Source organism: Emydura macquarii, unplaced genomic scaffold (genome assembly GCF_026122565.2).
Source record: "Emydura macquarii macquarii isolate MOO-44397 ecotype Brisbane River unplaced genomic scaffold, CSIRO-AGI_Emac_v2 contig_431, whole genome shotgun sequence".
In the NCBI taxonomy this organism is placed as follows: domain Eukaryota; kingdom Metazoa; phylum Chordata; order Testudines; family Chelidae; genus Emydura; species Emydura macquarii.
Window position 1 is genome coordinate 2,009,459 of NW_027130568.1, and position 20,524 is coordinate 2,029,982.

Sequence of the window (20,524 nt, forward strand, 5' to 3'; positions counted from 1 at the left end):
TCTCTACCAAGGCACACACACCTGCTTTGTAGCCTGCTGTAGACAGAGCTCCATCTGTGCAAAAGCCTGCCATGTAATCACATGGTATATTTTTGTTTTGTATGTAGCCATGTAGTATATTGAACATTCCTTGTCTGATCTTGTGTCTGGGAAGAGGAAGAACAGAATGTCTTTGAGAACTGCACCCTCTTGTGTATTTCACAAAAGCCAAGAAATGTGCATCATGACCCCCAGTGATCACAGCAACTTGAAGAGCAAAAGCATCTGTGTTTTTCAGATACTCTACTAGTGTGTTTTCTCAATCTGCTGTTGTCAGTTTGATCCTTCATTTCACTGTGTTGTTGGAGAAGTGGTATGGCTCTGAGCTTGCTTACCTCATTTTCCCCACACATTATGTTCATCACATCAGTTGCAGCTGGCAAAATCAAAGTTTCTCCAATTGTGTGAAGCTGCTTGGCCTGTGCAATGTGGTAAGAACTCAAATGATATCTTTTGAGCTTGCTCGGAGATGGACAAGGCTCTCTTGCATTGCAGTTGTTGATGTGAAAGTTCTTCTTTCTGGCACTGGAAAAATAACCATAGTTTGCCTGTGTGTTCCTTGTGAAGGGTTTCCAAATGTTGTTTAAGCTTATTAGGTTTTCATGCTTTCACTAGATAACACTGTGTGATATACCAGGCATTTTGGCCTTACTTCGTTCTTGATCAAAACACTGGTGAAGTCATAATCAAAGAAAGTCTCGTCATATTTTCCAGCATGTTTCTTGGATTCTTGTTTTTTGTTCATAACTGCACTATTAGACTCACTGCTGGAGGCTGAAGCAGATGCTCTAGGTCAGAGAAGACCCGGGCCTGCTGATAGTTGAGGGGGAGCATTACTGAGCATGCTCACTCTATGTTAGCATTCTCAGTACAAGCCAAGTAGCAAATCTGGGAGATGGGGGGCATGTGACCTTGCATGTTCCCTCCATATGTCGCCTCTGCTCTGGGTAAAAATGAGTCCACTGTGCCTCTTATCACAAATCTGCAAGAGGAATTCACTGTCTAGCAAATGAGGCCACAGCTTAGGAAGGCCCTCTGTGGTGATACTAGGGCAGCACGTTGATTCTTTATCTTTAAGTGCCAACAGGGTACTCAGGGTGGCATAAAAGAAAATATGGATCCTGCCTTAAGGATCTTATAAGCTACTGCAGATTCCCATCTCAGAAAAGGATAGCACACATTCCTATCAGCTGGAGCAGAGAAGAGGCCTCTTGATTAGCTGCTGCCCACAGATAAGGATTTTCTATATTCGAGTCTCTCAGCTGGATATTTGCACAGCTAGATGGTGCAAACAGTCAAATTGGCTGTGTGCAGGTGACTGTGCTGACGCCAATGTGTCTGGACCTGCTTCACATACACTACACCAGGAGGCCACTGTTCTGATCTGCAAAATGGTGGTTTCCACACAACGGAACCCCGCATGCACCATTTGTGCTAAGTCACACTGTACAAATGAAGTTACACTGTGTGAAGGCTGCCATTTTGTAGATTAAAATGGGGCCTCCTGGTGCAACGTATGTGGAGCAGGTCCAGATGTGCTCAGGGCCAAATGGCATTGCAGTATGGCACCTTACAGGTTAAGGCAATTGATTACAATTCTAAAGGTCATGGGTTCAAATCTCACACTGGAAGGATGTCTCCAGTTCACCCCACTTCCAAATGCCTATATGAGAGTCAAAGGTGGTCACACGTGAAGCTGGCCACATCCTTCCCATGTGTACCCTTGGCTGTGAAACTGGTTTGCTTTAACTGCATCAGTCTGATGAGTCATTGGCTCAGGGAAACTTTGATGTTTGGATGGAGCAGATTGCTGCCCCTTATGCTCTAGCTTTATTCTGAATGGGGGTGGGCTGAGAAGAGAGCAGAAGCAAACAGTTTCTGCTCTCAGAGTGCAAGGGGTGCAGGGCCCACTACTGTGAGCAGTCCTCTCACAGCAATGCAAAAGGGGAAGCTTCTTGCTTATACTTTCATCCCTGTGCAGGCACACCGGATTGACTCTCACTCTATCCCTACATTTATAGGACTATATCTCAAACCAGTAGAATCTGTCAAAATGGAGGAAACATTTTAGGTACACAGACTGCTTATGTAACATCAGGCATAGCACTCTGCTTCCTAAATTTCTTGAGTCTAACATTGTATCTACTGAGGAGGAAAGAGTAGTTTAAGAGTGGTTGTATCTGAAGAAGGGACTATGTAAAAATGTCACTTTAGTACTGAACAGATCAACTCTGTTTGTATCCAGAGTTAGAGCTGCCTTCCTTAGTGACAAAAATAAATTTAAAAAAAAAAACAGTAAAAATGTATCTTAGCTCTACAAAACCACATAGTTATAGTGGAGTGAACTGGATTCTATTCCTTCTGGTGCATCATCGATAGAACAATCAGCTAAATTTCAACTGCAAAGCTAAATTCTGCTTCGGTTTTACCTGTGCTGATACAAGATTTTAGTCTTCCAAATCTTTATGACAGCTGATGATAGATGTGCAGGCAGGTGCACACCTAGACTTTGGCCAAATTTTCAGGGCTGGCAGTTAAGACTTTTTTTTTATTTGTAAACTAAACAGATTTGATTTGTGATCAGTGAAACATAATAAACACAACATCTTAATTAGCTCAACCAGTCCAAGGCATCTCTATTCATATAATCAAATCTAGCATATAGCAGAAGAGGGCAGTGGAATACATATAAAAATACTAAAGTCATCTCACTTATTTTTGCTTACCTAATATTATTAGTATGCAGGCCAGAACGGCAACTAAAGCTTCTATGCTGAGACCCATGGAAAACATGAAAGCTCCAAATCGGCAAGACTGGGGACTAGCTTCAGTATCACAATCACAGACGCTGACAGTTAGGGTGTTTGTGCTGCTAAGTGGGGGGCTTCCATTGTCCACAATTAGGACTGGCAGGTAGAAAGAAATCTGCTCTTGTCGATTGAAGTCATTTTTTGCTGTAAGAATTCCAGCCGTGTTATCTAGAAGATGAAGTACATGCATCAGATATTTATCATTTTAATAAAAATAAATAAAATGTCTGGATAATAACATGCCCTTATTTGCAATCAATGACCTTGCACAAAGGTGTATATCACTGGAAAGGAAAGAGAAGTGTGGGGGGAACTGCTTAGTTAAGTAGGTTATAAATCAGCAAAACCAGGTAAAATGAAGGACATTCTGAACAGAATGAGGCATTTCAGTTATTGATAGATTACAAAAGCATCAGTTACAATAGAACATGCAAATCAGCTTATAAGGACAACTCATGACTTTTTATATAACAAGCTTTTTTTTTTTTTTTTTAGTAAATTAATATATAAATGGGCCTAATACAGAGTCATTTATCCAAACCTTCTGTACTCTGGAGTATAGCTATGGTTGATAAAAACAACACCAGTTTAGGTTTTGTAAATCCAAAGTTTTTCAATGACGTGTGCAAAAAAAAAAAAAAAAAACAGTTTTCCTTGTCTGCATATCTGTGGTTGTTGGTAATCTACATACAGTGGCGGTAATAGTGGGTAAATTCTACTCTGTGTTACATTAGTAGATCCAGAGTAACTCCATTTACTTCAATGCAAATACTTCAGAAGTGATGGCAGAATTTGAGCAATGGACTCTGTTTTAATGTTCAAACCTGAAGGGAAAAAAAAACCTAAGCCCCTATTCAAACTGAATAACTGATACTTTGAAATGGACCCATGTAACCAGCTGCCATCCTATACAACTGTTTGTAGATCACCTTGTAGTACTGGCTAATCAATAGGTTCAAAATTCAAAGGATGGCTTTCTGAAAGATAGGGGTAGGTGGATGGGGGAAGCAGATAAACTTAGTTGTGAATTTCCACCGTCTCAAAACAGGAGCCAAGTGAGCTCCTGTTATTTTGGCCAGAGAACATTTGCCAGAAACTCCTGATCCGTTGTCTGTAAAACTTGTTGTCTGTAAAACTGCTGTTTAAAAATTAGCATAGACCCTAAATGAAGCAATGTGACCCAACATGCACAGCAGATACAACTGATACTGCAGGCTGCCACATTCAGTTTAGAGACATATTTTAACTAAGCTTATTGGAAAAATATACATAATGCAAAATAAACTTTTGCATGCACGTGTGTGGAAGAAACAAATTATTTATAAATATTAAGATGTTTAAGCCTCAGCCAGAAAAGAAATTGTACTATATATTTATGTATGAAAAAAAGATAAACCCCTTCAGTATTATCTCTGTAATGTATTATACTGCATACATTCAGGAGTTCTGTTAAAACTATCTCCTCCTAGTAAGGCCCATAATGTGTTATTTATTCATAGCTCTAAGCGATGAGAGAAAACTATCTCGACTCATGGGGAACCTTAGGTTCATCTGTTCCTCAGGTCTCAGGCTGTCCCAGTGTATTCAACTACTTTTGTGGGACAGTGCAGAGGCCCTGTTGTTAGCTCTTTCATTCCATATTTGGAGAATTTTCTTCCCCTAGTGGCACATAGAGGGAGCTGTGCCTGCATTCTGGAGAAAACTGTTCTTGGACCTTGTGTGGGGTACACAAAAGAGGGTAGGACTCCTTATGCCATTCACAATTTGACCCTTACTCAGCAAGGGCTCTATAATTCCACCTTCTGGCAATGGGTCAGAGGTAAATGAAAACCAAGAATTTAAATATGTATTAAACCATTGACTTTCATTTTGGAGACATTAAGAAAACTACTTTCCTATTTCATATAAAGTGAACTTTCCAAGAGTTAATCCCATTGATTTATTCACCTAGCCAGAACATTCAAATAATTAACAAAGTCAATATGAGCAATGTGTATTTTAGCTGAGTTTGAAACAGCTCTTCTTCTAAGTCTTAGAAGACAGACTTTAACTGGTCATCTTTCCTGTAATTTCATCAGCCGTTGAACTTGTTTTCCCTTCAGATTAGTTTCGATTGGTGACCCCCTACATCATTCTTCTGAAGCATCTGGATCAATACCAGAACTGTATAGCATTAGGATATGCAAAGAAGTCATTCATATGATGTCATCAGTAATCAATGAATACAGTTTTAAATGTAATAAGATGAAAAGTTGCATAATTGTGAATTGTGCTTCGGTTTATAATTCTGTTTTTGCTGAACTGAGTAAAAGAATGGACCCTTATTAACATTATTTCTCCATTAAAAAAAAAACAAACCACTCTTTTCTTAACACCAACATGTGACAATTTAAGAATTAAAGTTATGTCCCATTACACATGCTATATTTAACTATCTGTTAAGTAATACAAATCTATATTTTCTTGGTTGCTCATGATAACTCTTTTGCCCTAATTCAAACTTTACACCAAAAATTTCTGTATGGGTGAAAGGTTATCTAAAACTGGTGATGTGAGCACCATTAAAAGCATGAATCTTTCATAAAGAGATTTTTAAAAAGCTACATGAATGACACTACCTTGATTATCTCTGACAGTAAAATTTGAGTTGTTTGTGGCCTCCTGAGACAGAGAGAAGTAAAAATGATGGCCTTCTACTGAATCATCTTTATCCACTGCACTGATGGTCTGAATTAGCTGGAAACAAACATCAACAAACACGATTATTTAAGAATAAATACTACTTATTTTATTTTAACACAATACATCAGAGATTATAATGAATTGCTGAGGCTACAAATTCTGCTGCGAATAAATGTATATAATTGCAATCTTGGTTGAGGTTATTAGATTTCTAATGTATTTTAGTTTCCTGCCATTATACCATTTGATTTTGTGATGATTTGAGGGAGATGAGCGTTAAAGGTTTAGGGTAAAATGGCTTCCAGAATCAAAATGCAAAGGGTAAATAAAATAAAATAAAATAAAATAAAAGTTTTCTTACACAAACAAGAATCATATATAAAGTATTTTGCCCTTCCCTTTTTCCCCCAAGGTGAAAAGTATATCATTCTCCATTTGAACCAACCCTCTAATACAAAAGCTATTTCCTTCCAGCCCACAAACAGAGCATCATCATACAACTGATGTATTATAGTGGCAGTAAGTGAGAGATGGTGACAAATTCATGTCTTGAATTGTTGATTCTTGAAATTATGATAGAGTTCTTGTTTTGGTTTTCAAGAAAACAAAATAGCCTTTATTTACAAATAAATAACCAGATTGTCATTTGCAAGAGAACAAAGTCAAAATTAGCATCTTAGCACTGAAAATAATATCTTCCATCTTCATGAATAAACAACCAAGTTGAAGTTAATATAATTAGTAATATTTCTGCTTACAAAGAGCAAATAATTGAGTGAATAGCAACTGATAATAGTGACAATCATGCATCATCAAATAAAACATTCACTGAAGATCCTTACAGATCACTACAGAAGCCAATTTGTTTCTTTCATTAATGGAGACTGATTTTTTTAAAAGTATGTTTTCATTTGATGTGGGCCCAAACCAAAAATCCGGACCTGAACTCATGATACTTTAGAAAATTTCATGTCCATTTTGAATAACGTGACTCATTTTATCCATCAATGTGTCTTCATGTTCTATATGGATTTGAGCCTCTAGGACTCTGAGTACATTCAACTCCAATTGAACACAGTGAAACTGAGACACTTTCACAGTTTTGGGTGCTACAGGGGAGATTTTCAAAGGCACAAATGGCAGTTAGCCAGTGGGATCCTGGCACCTAACTGCGATTTGTCTTTGAAAATCTTCCCCTATAAAAATATTTTCCACTCAGAATTCTAAGAAGTAAACATAAATCCTATTTCCTTTTAGGCAAGATCATAATCATGATCAGTATCATGATATTTTTCCTTTCTGCCACTATCATGATACTTAAAGAATGTACAATGAGGCAATTGTAAAAGCAACAGGAAATGCTGTTCTTACGGGTGCCTCATGTTCTTGGCAGTCCTTTTTGTTCATGTGAGCAAGCCCTCTTCCAGCTGCATAAAGATCCCATGGAGAAACAGAAGTCCTATGCAGTTTTGTAGAGGCAGTGCAGAATTCTGCTTGCTAATGCTTGCGATGTCTTCCATATAAGACAAAGGGGTATCTTCTATATACTGTTAGGAATAATGGGATGTTTCCTCTTTCCCAGAACTAGAGAGTACCCTGCATGATTCAAATACGCAAAAAGAGGGAGTGCCAACTAGTCCCAATAATAGTAGAGAAAGCTGCTACCTTAATACTATTGTAAGAATAGATGCAAGAATCTTTTTTAAAAAGTGAATGTAATTCTCACAGTGCAATATTGGCAGAACTAGAGAATGAAGCTCTTTGTTTATGCACATATCCAGTTTTGCACAGGAAGCAGTGATCCAGCTTCCTCATGCTATTCTGTCATGTACCTCAATAAACTAAAGAGACTATTTCAGCTGATTTGATAGTAATAATCTCCATACCTAGAGCTGACAAAATAGTGTGCATGTGTGTATTCCACAAATATTTCTATAACAAATATTGTATCAAGCAGAGTGCCCAGGGGTCGGTCCTGGAGCAGGTTTTGTTCAACATATTCATTAATGATCTGGAGGATGGAATGGATTGCACCCTCAGCAAGCTTGAAGGTGACACTGGTCATCTGGAGTGGTATATACATTGGAAGGTAGAGATAGGACACAGAGTTACTTAGACAAATTGGAGGATTGGGCCAAAAGAAAGCTGATGAGGTTGAACAAGGACAAGTGCAGAGTCCTGCACTTAGGATGGAAGAATCCCGTGCACTGCTACAGACTGAGGACTGACTGGTTACGCAGCAGTTCTGCAGAAAACGATCTGGGGGTTACAGTGGACAAGAAGCTGGATATGCCCTTATTGCCAAGAAGGCTAATGGCATATTGGGCTGCATTAATAGGAGCATTACCAGCAGATTGAGGGAAGTGATTATTCCCCTCTCTTTGGCACTGGTAAGGCCTCATTTGGAGTACTGTGTCCAGTTTTGGGCCCCCCACTACAGGAAGGATGTGGACAAATTGGAGAGAGTCCAGTGGAGGGCAACGCAAGTGATTAGGGGGCTGGAGCACATGACTTTTGAGGAGAGGCTGAGGGAATTAGTCTTATTTAGTCTGCAGAAGAGAAGTCTGAGGCGGGATTTGATAGCGGCCTTCAACTACCTGAAGGGAGGTTCTAGGGAGGATGGAGCTAGGCTGTTCTCAGTGGTGGCAGATGACAGAACAAGGAGCACTGGTCTCAAGTTGCAGTGAGGGAGGTCTAGATTGGATATTAGGAAAAACATTTTTACTAGGAGGGTGGTGAAGCACTGGAATGGGTTACCTAGGGAGGTGGTAGAATCGTCAACCGTAGAGGTCTTTAAGGCCCTGCTTGATAAACCCCTGACTAGGATGATTTAGTTGGGGTTGGTTCTGCTCTGAGTAGGGGGTTGGACTAAATGACCTCCTGAGGTCCCTTCCAACCCTAAAATTCTATGATTCTATGAAATTCAAAAGTAAATTACAATTTGGTTGGTTTTGTGGCAGGTTCATGGTCATTTTCCTTCGATATTTGAACTTTACTAATGTGAGTTTCCAGGAAAAATGAATTTTGAGCCTGAATGTTTGAGTATTTGATTATAAAATGTATAACTCATAACTTGCAATTTGTGCTTTGTTGGTTAGTTATCATTCATGTGGTATTCTTTCTATTCCCTGATTTGGTAACTCTGAAGTTAACAAAGACCCCAATCTAGCAGTGAGCTCAAAACAGACAATGTAGTCTGGTCACGTGGAGCTCATTGGACATTGAAAACACCACACAAACTATTAATTATATATTTGATTGTAATACACTCAATTTGCATTTGTATTGTGCTGATTAGTAACATAGCCATCTAATCAGGAAATAAAACATTACAAATCCATCAGGTGTGGAATTCTCAAAATTTCTACAATTTCAAGTGAATGGTGCTGGTTTGCTATTCCACTATTAATTCATGTATTGATAGCTAGATAAATAATATATAAATAAATGTGTTCTTCTGTATATAACTTTCCATATAGTATCAGTTATAACTAATCAAAATGATTGCACCTTTCACAAGTATATTTTCAGTCAGGAATAATACTGGTCTGACTGCTTCCTTGTTTAGGTCTGTGCTATTACAAAAGAAAAGAAAAGAAAAGAAATAGTCTCTTTATGACTGTTCAAAGCATATGCATGTACCTTGTGCATTTCATCGTAGAATAGAAAGAATATTCTCAACATTTAGACAGGGAAATGACTTAATTTTTAGTCCTTTCTCCTGGGAATCAACATAAGCCAGATAAGTCTATAAATTATTGTGAGTGCAACAGACAGCTCTGAGTATGAAGTAAAAATGATCCAGAAAGAAAGAAAAATATAGATTTTTCCAGTCTTCCTAGGCTTGTTTACATCTAACCTGGAACAAGCTGGCACCTCACCAGTGAAGTTAGCATCACAATCTGAGAAGTTCTGCACTAACTGCTTGTGAATCAAGGTCTACAAAGCCTATGAGCTTGGTGTGGGGGGAAAAGGTAACAAGGTTAGGTATTGCTTTTAAAAGGTTGTGTCAGCTGTTGTATTGATTGTACTGAAATCTAATTGCCATGAATGGTGTTACTTCGAGGCTCATTAATCTGGAAACTCTAATAATCTAGGAACCAATATGAAAAGGTGCATTTGTTTTTAAACTGAAATTAATCCATTATTTCTTCCCCAGGAGATGTGGTTTGGGGTTCTCCATAGAGTGGCCAAGCGCACTGATTCTTTTCACACAAGTTCAGATCCTTATGTCAGACTTGTTGGAGGCAGACACAGCTGTCAATCTGGATGAACCATGGGCCTGCCAAAAGTTTGCAAATTGTTCACAACCTATTATCCACTGTATTCATTGTTTGAAATTATTCACAAGTTGCCTGCTTAAAATTCATTAATATTATTTTTGGACAATACTTCTATGAGCACAGTCCACCAGCTCAACCTTAATTCCTGGTTAGGAAAATCTAATGCTTTAGCTAACCATATTTACAATATGGCAACTTGGTCCTTCATGTGCATCCTCTCAAAATACCAGAAGCTAGATTCCCCTGCGTCACCGGATGCAGTTAGGGCAAGAGGAAACTTAAGTCCCTACATGCTACCTCTATTTTATTTTATGGTCTGTGAAGATATCCCCATTGCTCTTCCTGTTTTCTTATCACTGCTGGTCATGTGCTACTTGTACATGATCAATAAACATACCAAGATGAAATAATAAATGTTGTCTTACCCATCAACTTCTCTCTCCTGATCTCAAAAATCCTTTTAATATATGCCTTGTTAGGAATTGTCTGTTTTTGCAAACTGCTCATTTTCAATTTGAATCATGTATGTTCAATTCTATATACAACTTGGTATTCTTTCCAGTATTTTTTTTCAACAATTCATTTTCTAGGGAGCTAACATCGCCACTTCTCTTCACTGTAACTGTAATTTTATTATATGCTAAGTACTTGAGTAAATACTTTTTTTTTTTCCGGATATCTAACTCAACGGGCAGATTATATAGTTTCTGCTTTTGGATCTAAGAAGTAAAATCACCAAGTAAACTGCAACATCAAACTAAATCCATATGTGATTCTCAAATTATAGGAATTCCTGCCAAGCAAATATACATTAGAGAAGACAGCACTAATTCAAAATGTTGGTGAACTCAGTGCAGTTTACCGTCTGCTGAAATCTGCTTTTTGCCTGATATGAAGAAAGACTAGTAGCCACAAGGGAGTTGAAACTACCCTACATACAACTGGACACATTCTGGATGCTCAACTCACTTTCCCGTAGCCTAGAAAGTAATTTGATGTAATACATTTGAAGCTTTCAAATTGCGGTTTTGAGAATGCGCTGTGAGTAAGACTTGAAGGGCCAAATTAATTTCTGGTGTGACCTCTCTGGTCTTCCACCAGGGGTGTTTTTGGTCCATTTTGTTTACTGGGCATTTCATAGATTTTGGTATAGAATTCAACAGAATTTGTAACTACTGTAACAAAAGCAATAATGTCACATTGTGGTCAGCATGTTCCTAAAATGGATTAGCCTATTATTTATATATATAGTTATAAGGTCAAAGAGATCTAGTGTGAATCCAAAGAGAATCCAGCATCCACATGGTTTACTAAGATTGTTCTATTAGATCAGATGCTAGAAATAGCTACAGTAGGATATCATTCTATTTTATATAGTACTTTTCATGCTCAAGTTATTTTGAAAGTAAAGGGTTTAATACGGTAGTGCAGTGAAAGTGGATTCTCAATGAGCAACAGGAAGCTGCCTTTCTGGCTATTATGCAGCTGATGGGTGGATTATAGGAAAGGTAGCACTCTAACATTAAATGGATAATGAAAAATCCATTCAAAATGTCTGATAAACCGGATGGATGGATTTAGATCATTGCCAAAAATATACATCTTCTTTTACATTCATTTTTATTGTCAAACTATCTTTTCAGAAGGAAGTCCCAAGAGCTCAAATCCAATTCTTTTGTCTGAGCCACTTCCAGGAGCTAAATCAAAGATATCTGTAACTTTCACAAGGAAACATGAGAGCAAAATTAATTTGCTAAAAATACACAGAACTTGTTGATGATCTTTTGTTTTTTGGCAAACAAATAGAAAATGTAATTCAAGGTTAGCGTTGTTCTGAGATATAAGCATTGTTCTGAGACTGCCTTTGAGTTTGGATAAGCAAAGGGGCACTTTTATTTTATTATTTATTTATTGTTATAGTTTCTTCATTTTCTATGGCCATTTTATGTTCTTGAATCATGAACAAATAATTTTTTGTATGTGTTTGTTTTTTGTTGTTTTAAACTTACAGACTGGACTGGCACCAACAATAAAATCCGCCAAAGCCCACAGGATAATTAACTTTTCTCCTTCAATACCTCCTCCCATCCTGAAAGGCCTGAGAATATAGATAAGCTTTCCAGTGCCCCATGAAAGTAAACAAATTCCAGACTAAGGAGGGAAACAATTTTCAGAGAAAGGATCCCATCACTGAAAATACCCTTCAACACCGCTTTCCAACATAAAAAGGGGGGAAACTTATTGTGATAGCCCCAAAGGCCCTGACAATGACAATGTGTGGACAGAACCCTGGGCGAGCATAGAGTTAGTTGCGGAAAGATGGCCAAAAAGAGGGATATTATTTGAATGACTGATCCAAAGCTCACTGAAGTTAATGGAAACCTTTCCATTGATTTCCATTGTCTATGGATCACACCCTCAGAGCTTGAAAGAGCTCTACTTAATTCAGTGGGTTGTGGATTGGAACCTGAGATAGGCAGGAACTAAGCCATTTAGAGATTCATTGGTTAAAGCTTATAGCTTGAATTGCCTTGAATTAATTCTCACTATATATCAATTCAAAAATGTAAACTGATTTGTTCAGTGGTCATCAAGGACTTCATAAAAATACTATTTATAACTGTAGACTCCTGCTGATGCAATTAAAATATTATATATATGGAAAGTTTACAGAAACAGTCTGTTAAAAGTACAGGAAGGTAAAATGTATTTGTATTGCACATCAGGCATAACAATCTCTTTTTTATATCTTTAAGTTAAGTAAAATATCATAATTGTTGATTGTGATAATTATGCATTCCTGTAATTATTTCTTATTATTCCTCCCAAGACTGTTTGGTGCTGGGCAAGTCACTTAACACATCTCTGTTCTATAGTTTTCTCATCTGTAAAATAGGGCTAATATTATTTTCCTACTTCAGATAGATTTGGTGAAATTTCTCTCATTAATATCTATTATTGTTTTCAGTAGTGCCTTTCTTCCTAGAGCAATGTAGAAATTATATGTAATTCAGAGATTACTTCACCTACTCCTGAAAAAAAGTCATCTTTGAGGCAGAACACAACAGCAATTCATCAGCACATAACAATATTATACAATAGTAATAACTTTAGAAAGGAAAACAAATGTCATTTTGCTTTATGAACAAATGAAAAAATATGTTGCACAAAACAAATATTGATATGATCAATATCATTTACTAGAATGATAACATTGCATTTTTAGTTAAAACATTAAAATATGCTAATAGGACCGCTAAGACTTCAATTGACTTCAATAGGCTTTGGATCAGGTGCATAATTAAAGATTTAAACCTAACTGTATTCCAAAAGACAATGAATAATCCTCTCCAAATGCTATATATAATTACTGAGAATCTCAGTCCCATAGGATTTTGTCTCTGTGACATTAAATTGTAAAAGGTAGAGAAGGAAACTGCTTAAAAAAAATTCTATGTCAGATTATGTCTCCTTTGGTTGCCAGGGCTTGATCTTCTGAACCCTGAATTTCAAATCCACCAATAAAAACAAGCTTTAGAAGAGGAATAAAATACATCCTGTATTTGTAATATTGAAATAAACTGTGTTACAGCAAATGGCAATACCCATGCCAAATGTCTAAATCACTGTAAAGGGAAAAATGCATGGATACACACCAACTTCCCAGCCTCTTACCTGTCCAGATCTTGCATTTTCACACACATAAATCTCATAGCGTTTTGGGAATTCTGGAGCATGGTCATTAACATCAAGAACTTGAACATATACAGATACTTCAGAAATTTGTTCTGGGTTTCCTAAATAAATGGGGAAAAGGAAATTAAGAATCAACAGTTACAAACGAACCCACTGCATATTTTCAAGAAATATGGGTATTAACATTTTCTATGAATGATGACAATCTTCACCTGAAAAGGAAATCCTTACTGACGCACACAGATACGGCTCATAATATTACATCAGTTGGGATTTTCCTATCCATTGTGCTGTAAAATTATTTTAGCAAGCTAACACCACTGATAATAAGATTGCAACAGCAACCAAGAAGAATTTCTGATATTGTAAATCATTTGGAGAAGCAGCCAAAATTATAAAGCAGAGTCTCTCTTCATCATCATCATCATTATTATTATTATGTATTTTTATTTTATTCTGTGACTCCAATGTCTCAAAACACCATCCCACAAACCATCATATTTTTAAAAAGGCAATTAAAGATGTTTATAATGCTTTCTACATTACATGTTGGATTTGGATTTGTTAATTCATCCATTATATTATGAATTGATTTATTTTTTAAAAAGCAAGCCTGATCCTACAAGCTGATCAATCTGGGCCAATGGCTGTACCAGCACAGAGCTCCATAGAATGTAATGGGGCTTTGTCCATACAGAACACCTTGCAATGCTGGAGCCGAGGCTGCCACTAGAGCTGGTCTTATTTGACATTTCATAGGTTTGGGTAAAAACAAATTTCACCAAAATTCCTACTGTTTCAAAATATCCATAAACCAATCAGGACGGATGCACCCACCTCTGGGTCATGCCCATGAGTTGAGAAACTGTGATCTAGAGAAATGAGGCATGTGGGTAATAACAAATCCATTGCATGCACAAGCCTCCAAGTGCAGAAACCTGAATATTTCCATACTTTCCCCAATTAGCACCTTTGTCTTCCACTACAGCTTTGTTCAAAATACGCATACATATAAAAGGTTTAGTTCTAGGGCCTTGTCTATACACACACGTTGTACCATTTTAACGATATTGGTTCAACCCCTCTACTGTGATACAGTTATGTCAGCATAACTGTACTGACAGCTTTTTCTGGTACGGAAAGGGGATTTAGATACACCTGTTAAGGGCATCTTTTTATTGATATAGCTGTAGGGGCTTGTGGTGCTTCCCAGGGTAACCAGGGTTGTGAAACACCTGCCTTTAGTGTCAGGAAGCCTTGTCTGTGCCTGCCGTGTATCAGCTCCCTGACTCCACCGGCCACAGGCAACACTAACACTCCCTTCCTAGCCAAAGCAGGCTCCACTGTTCCTCTGTATGTTAGTAATAGGCTTGCTCCAACCCCCAAGCTCCCTGAGCATCTCCCTGGAGTGTCCAGTCCATGGTCCAGTAGAGACAGATTTCACAGATTTCACAGATTCGCTAACAGTACCCCCAGCTTACAATTTTCACTTTACATCACAGCTCTGCTTAACACACACAACATTTAGATATGTTCATAGTGAAAACAAGCAAAAGTTTATTTAACAAAGAGCAGAGATTCAAATGATAGCAAATAGAAATATTGTAAACTAATGATGGTTACATGTAAAGTAAAATCTCAACACATTCTAGAAGCTAGACTTATTTAACAAGTAGCTTTCATGACTTAAAGAGAAACCTTGCTGTGTTTTTCAGCCAGGCTTTATCTTCCATTCATGAGACCAGACATGCTGCTAGCTTGACTCCTCAGTGAGAGATGCAAAGAGGAGAATACCTGTTCCCCACAAACACTCCAACAATCCGCTGTCTTTATTAGTAAACGGTATTCCCTCCACTGCTTTATTTCTTCCTGTAAATATCCTCTCTCATATAGTTCATAATCTCTTTGCTTCAAATTTTAGCTCCATATGTAAATAGAGCTATACTGTGAAGCAGACAGTACACAATGCCCACCCAGGGAGATAGCGTCTTTAACCCCCTGCCTGGAAGAGAGCCGATATGAGGCATGTTAGTGTCATCTCCTGTTTACTTGCCTTAACTCCAAGGCACTGAGAATATAATTTCCAGTACAGCTACATAACTCCTTAATTCTTATCTGTACATTCATTTTGAGAGAATTATGATGCCCAGTGGGATACTGGGTCTCAGTAGAGATCTCCCATGCCATACTTTGGTGAGTTACTGTGCATATACTTGACCCAGGGGATCTCTGTAAAACTCCATGCCCCCACAACTCCTGTTCCTTCACCCAGTTGGCACAAAGAGATTCCAGGGTCACGGGATACTCTGGTATAAATATTCCCGTGAAAAAAAGTACACCTTAACCAAAGTAGTTACACTTGTACACAATCTATATGTAAATCAGGCCTAGAAATAGTCTTGCTCATTTATTAAAAGATTCTCAGAATGCCTCCTGAAGTCAATAGGAGCGGAACAAGTTGAGGGTGACCAACACCTTTCAAAAGCACTTTTCATATTACAGAACCAAACCTATACTGAGAGAAAGAGACACTACAAGAAAGTACATGTCACAGGCACTGTAATAAACATACCTACTTTGGCCCCAGTACAGCAAAGCACTTGAGCATATAAATAGTCCCACTGAAATCAACAGGAATATTTACATGCTTAAAGTCAGGTATTTATTTGGATCAGGAGCTTAGCATAATATTTTCCAGTAAATAGAACTATTGTAGTGTATCCCTGTGACCCTAAACAGAAGATGGAGAGTACAACCTGGTCTGACTATACAGCATGACTGATATCTGCAAGACCCTTCACAGTAGTTTAACAATGCAAGCTGGTGTGTGCTAGTATAAACAGCCTGCTGATCAGCCTTTCCATCAGGCTGCTTCCTCTACTCAAGTAAGTGAATCAAATGGACTATGAAGGTCAACTGCAAAAAAAAAGGAAAGAAATTAATAACCATTTTAAAATGTACAGTTCACTAGTTTGTTACAACAAACACGAATCAGAGTTGATGACTTCTGAGTCTTCTGCCAGCGGGAATGGTATCAGAAATAACAACTGTAAATATACTGAGTCAGATCTGTAGCTGGTGAGTACTGGCAAAACTCCATTGAAATCAGTGGAGATGTGCTGATTTATGGTAGGCATCAGTAATAGGTATCAAAGAATCACTGCATGATAACCCCTTATATTATATTCAGGAAAGATTTGAAATTCCTCATGATTAATTCCAGTGTTAATAAGAATTGTTGGGAATGTATTAATAAAATTGGTTGGGCTGTTTATTTTTCCAGGCTTGCAGTATTTTAAAAACAAACAATCATGTATCCACTTTAAAAACAATTTTGACACTGCAACCCACACCCTATCTGCTGTATTGGAAGTGTGTGGTAAAGACATTTGTCTGGGATGGTAGAGGAAAGACATTTCTGGAATCCTAGCTAGATTGGGAGGGAATTTTAGCACCCCCAATTGCTCTTGGCAGCCTCCTGGGCAGAGATTGAATGAAACCAAGGGGATTTTAGTTCCCACCCTCAGAGCCTCCTTGGCCCATTTATGGTCTGCATAGGTACTTCATTGACTGAATAGCACCTCCTGCATGTGTGACTGTGAGAAGTGTATATTGTTCCCCCTGGCCAGGAACTGCAATTTATACCTGTTTTCTTTCCCAAATTACCCTTCCATTGGGTGTTTTTAGGTGTTTCTCTGTTTCTACTGGTAGATTCCTAACTTTGCTCTGAGTTTTTGGCCAGTACTCATTTAAGGAGCCAGGAAGGATTTTTTCCACATTGCAGGGAGCTATCAGTGTGGGGGTTTTCACCTTTCTCAGAGAACTCAGGAGGTTTTTCTTGAGAGGAAATAGTGTACTATTGAGTTATTTGTCACAACTGTGTAATAGCTGTCCAGGGCATGTTAACTGAGGTAGAAAGAGATATAGAGTTGCTTCTACAGTCTCAGGTACTGGCCAGGTGGCGTCTGGCTAGATCCTTGCTGTGCCCTGAATGGCAAAGGAAAGGCTTGAATGCCTATGCAGAAAGACGCACCTCTTGCCTCACCACTTATCCCTTGCACAACAAAAGAGAATATCTGGAACTGAGCATAGCTGTATAACTGCTTTCCTATGATAGGCTAAGCAGAACATTTACTAAGATTACAGTCTGCATGAGGGGAAGAGGAAGCTGAGAGACAGCTAGGTTCCAAGACAGTAGGAGATCAACTGTAACACAGTAGCTGGTGTCCAGGAAGGCTCTGCAAGAAGAAATTAAGGTTGCAACAGTAATAATTGGAGACCAAACTGACCAAATCACTCAGAAGGCGAAGGGAAGTTTGCTAAAGTGATGCAGTGATTGTCGTTAGTGATTAGTTCCCTGGATCTATTGGATAGGATTTTAAGAAAGCTTTGGACTCTCAAATGTCAATCTAAAGTAAGGTAGGAGAAAAAAGCCTCTGAGAATCTCAAAGTCAGCCCTGGCACAAGTAGACATATTCTATGTTGTGACACTGATGCATTCTCTTTAATGGAACCTACAACAGTGGAGGATTGCCGTGGAACTCCTCCCTGCGCCCTTCTGTCACCTATGATGAAAAATGATGGGGGATGGAGGTGCAGGGCCTAGCTATGGTGCAGATGCCAGGACACTTATGGGATTTGAAGGTGGATTTATGTCACTTAATAGGTACAAAGGGGCTGTTACCATAAATGGCCCATATGGGATGATATCCTGGTTCCACTGAAGTCAATAGGAGTTTTGCCATTGGTGTCAATGGAGCCAGAATTTCACCCATAGTTTCTTTGTTTTTCAAGTAAAGATTGCTCTATACACAGGATATACCTTATGATTATATTTCAGGTATTAAAAGTCATTAATTGATTATGTAAATCATCTTCAGGGATACCCATGTTAATGTTACCCACCTTTAATACCTCTGGATATGATCTGATAAATGGTGACCTTACCATCATTAAAGAGCTAGAGAATAAATATAGCAGAATTAGAAGGGCTGCCTCCTCTTACAATACATATTTTAATATTTCTTGACACTGAAAGCCTTGGCATTTCTTCTGCTCCAGGAGACATTTATTCAGTTGTAACATTTGGTTCTCTCCCTTTTTATTGTTTAGCTAAACATAAAAGTCAGAAGCCTAGACCAAAGTCATCCTGCAGTGTTTCTATAGAGCTATTCAAGGCATGACAAAAATATGCCAGAGATACTTTCCATTCCACCATATCACCTGCCAGCTGTCCAACAAAATGAAAAAGAAGATACATTCGTGTTTAAAAACTCTCAGAGAAACCATGAAGGCAAACAAGAATATCAACTCTCAAATACAAAATGATTGCAGTAAATATTCCTACCAACTTCACTATATTAAGATCACCATTGCATCTACTATTCTGATGTATACAGGGAAATGCTTTCTTATGCAGAATATATTGGATTAACATATTTCTAGACAGTTTCTTTCACTATAGACAAGAAGTTGGTCCAATAAAATATATTACATCACCGACCTTGTCTCCATATTTCTAAATAGTCATAAAAAACAATTTTATATGGCACAATGTGTAAACCACATGCTAGTTGTTAAAAATGCATGGCAAAAAGTAGTTGATCCTCCTGTTTTGTTCTTTTTTCTTCCTCTGGATGATGTGATTAATTTTAACTAAGATGGTACAAATTTTGTCACACCTAGTCCCAAATTAGCAAATAAGCATTTTCTATAATGTTCAGCTTGATAACTGAAAGCACAAACAGAGGCAATTTGCATTTGACTTTCAGACAAAACTGACAGGTGAAATCTATATAAAGGAGGCTTCCTAGTTTTAATTGTCACTGTAAAGAAGTCTAGATGATTTAGGCCCTACATTAACAATTAATTTGAGACACAGGTTTCTGACTGGTGTTAAATTAGACCCTGGCTAATTTTATACTAGTCAAAAATCTGGTGTGAAATTAACCAGGGTCTAATTTAACATAAGATCTTGTACCGGGGGAGCAGTTCATATGCTTCAGTGTAACTTGAAAGTGTTAGAGTCTCTATCCCATTACAATTTCTTTTTCTTTTTTTTTCCCTAAGGTTATCTTTTATGAAAGAGCACAAGACCTTGGAGCTCAAAAACATCCTGTTTCCATTGAACTCATCATTTTAATAATGCTCCTTAATGTAACAAGAAACAACAATATAATGAGAAAGTAGTATGTATTCTCCATTTAAAAGAAGGGATATTCTGATGATAATTACACTAAGTGCATGCAGGATATAAAACATAGTGTTCCTTAAATTCTTACTCACTCATTTCTGTGGCTGTAACCGTTATGTTGTGCCAAGCAGCTGTCTCTCGGTCCAGAGGCTTAGTTATAATGATTGTTCCATTGTGTGCATTGATGCTGAACAATCTCTTTAAATACGTGCTGTGAACAATAGAATACCTGCACCAAAAGAGTAAAGAGATTGCCTAATACTGAAATGTTCCACCTGAAACAAGGACATATAAAGCTATTGAAGTTGAGAAAACAGTCCTGTGCATTTATACATATAAATGTGTGCTGCAGCAACTCAGAAATTATGAAAAATGTACACTTATAAACATTTAAAATTCACTGCTGCCAAGATCAAAGCTCTTCTTTTCAGAAAACTAAATATGCCTAAGATCTATATTAATGTGAACTGAATCTAAAATACATTATTCATTCTTATTTCTAAGTCGGGCTCACAGCAGGGGAATGACTTGGTTGAAAAGAAACAACAAAAACGCCACTTGTAAAATTAATAACACTGGCAACTAAGTAGAGGTATAATGGCAAATCTATTTTGTTGTTGCTGACATGTCAAAAGAATGAGCATTAGGAAAAAAGAAAGGCAACTGACTATCTGTAAGGAGGTGTCTGCTAACCCGAGGTACAAAATCCAAAAGTGAGAAATTATTACAATGGTTACAACTTGGAGCTCTGCTGCAAGAGCCGTCATTTGAAAAGCATTGCACGCGATGCTCATAAGCATATACACAAATTGCAAGTGGAA

The 20,524-nt window shown here is 37.8% G+C and overlaps 1 protein-coding gene across 1 annotated transcript in view; it reads right to left on the minus strand.

The window, feature by feature from the left end:
- CDH19 (cadherin 19) overlaps positions 1-20,524 on the minus strand; it is a 156,649-nt gene that overhangs the window by 7,892 nt on the left and 128,233 nt on the right. Inside the window, exons 8-11 of the mRNA XM_067537481.1 lie at positions 19,796-19,932; positions 13,490-13,611; positions 5,468-5,585; positions 2,766-3,017 (exon numbers count right to left, since the gene is read on the minus strand). Of these exons, the coding sequence (XP_067393582.1) occupies positions 2,766-3,017; positions 5,468-5,585; positions 13,490-13,611; positions 19,796-19,932 (629 nt within the window). The remainder of the gene's footprint in view (positions 1-2,765; positions 3,018-5,467; positions 5,586-13,489; positions 13,612-19,795; positions 19,933-20,524) is intronic.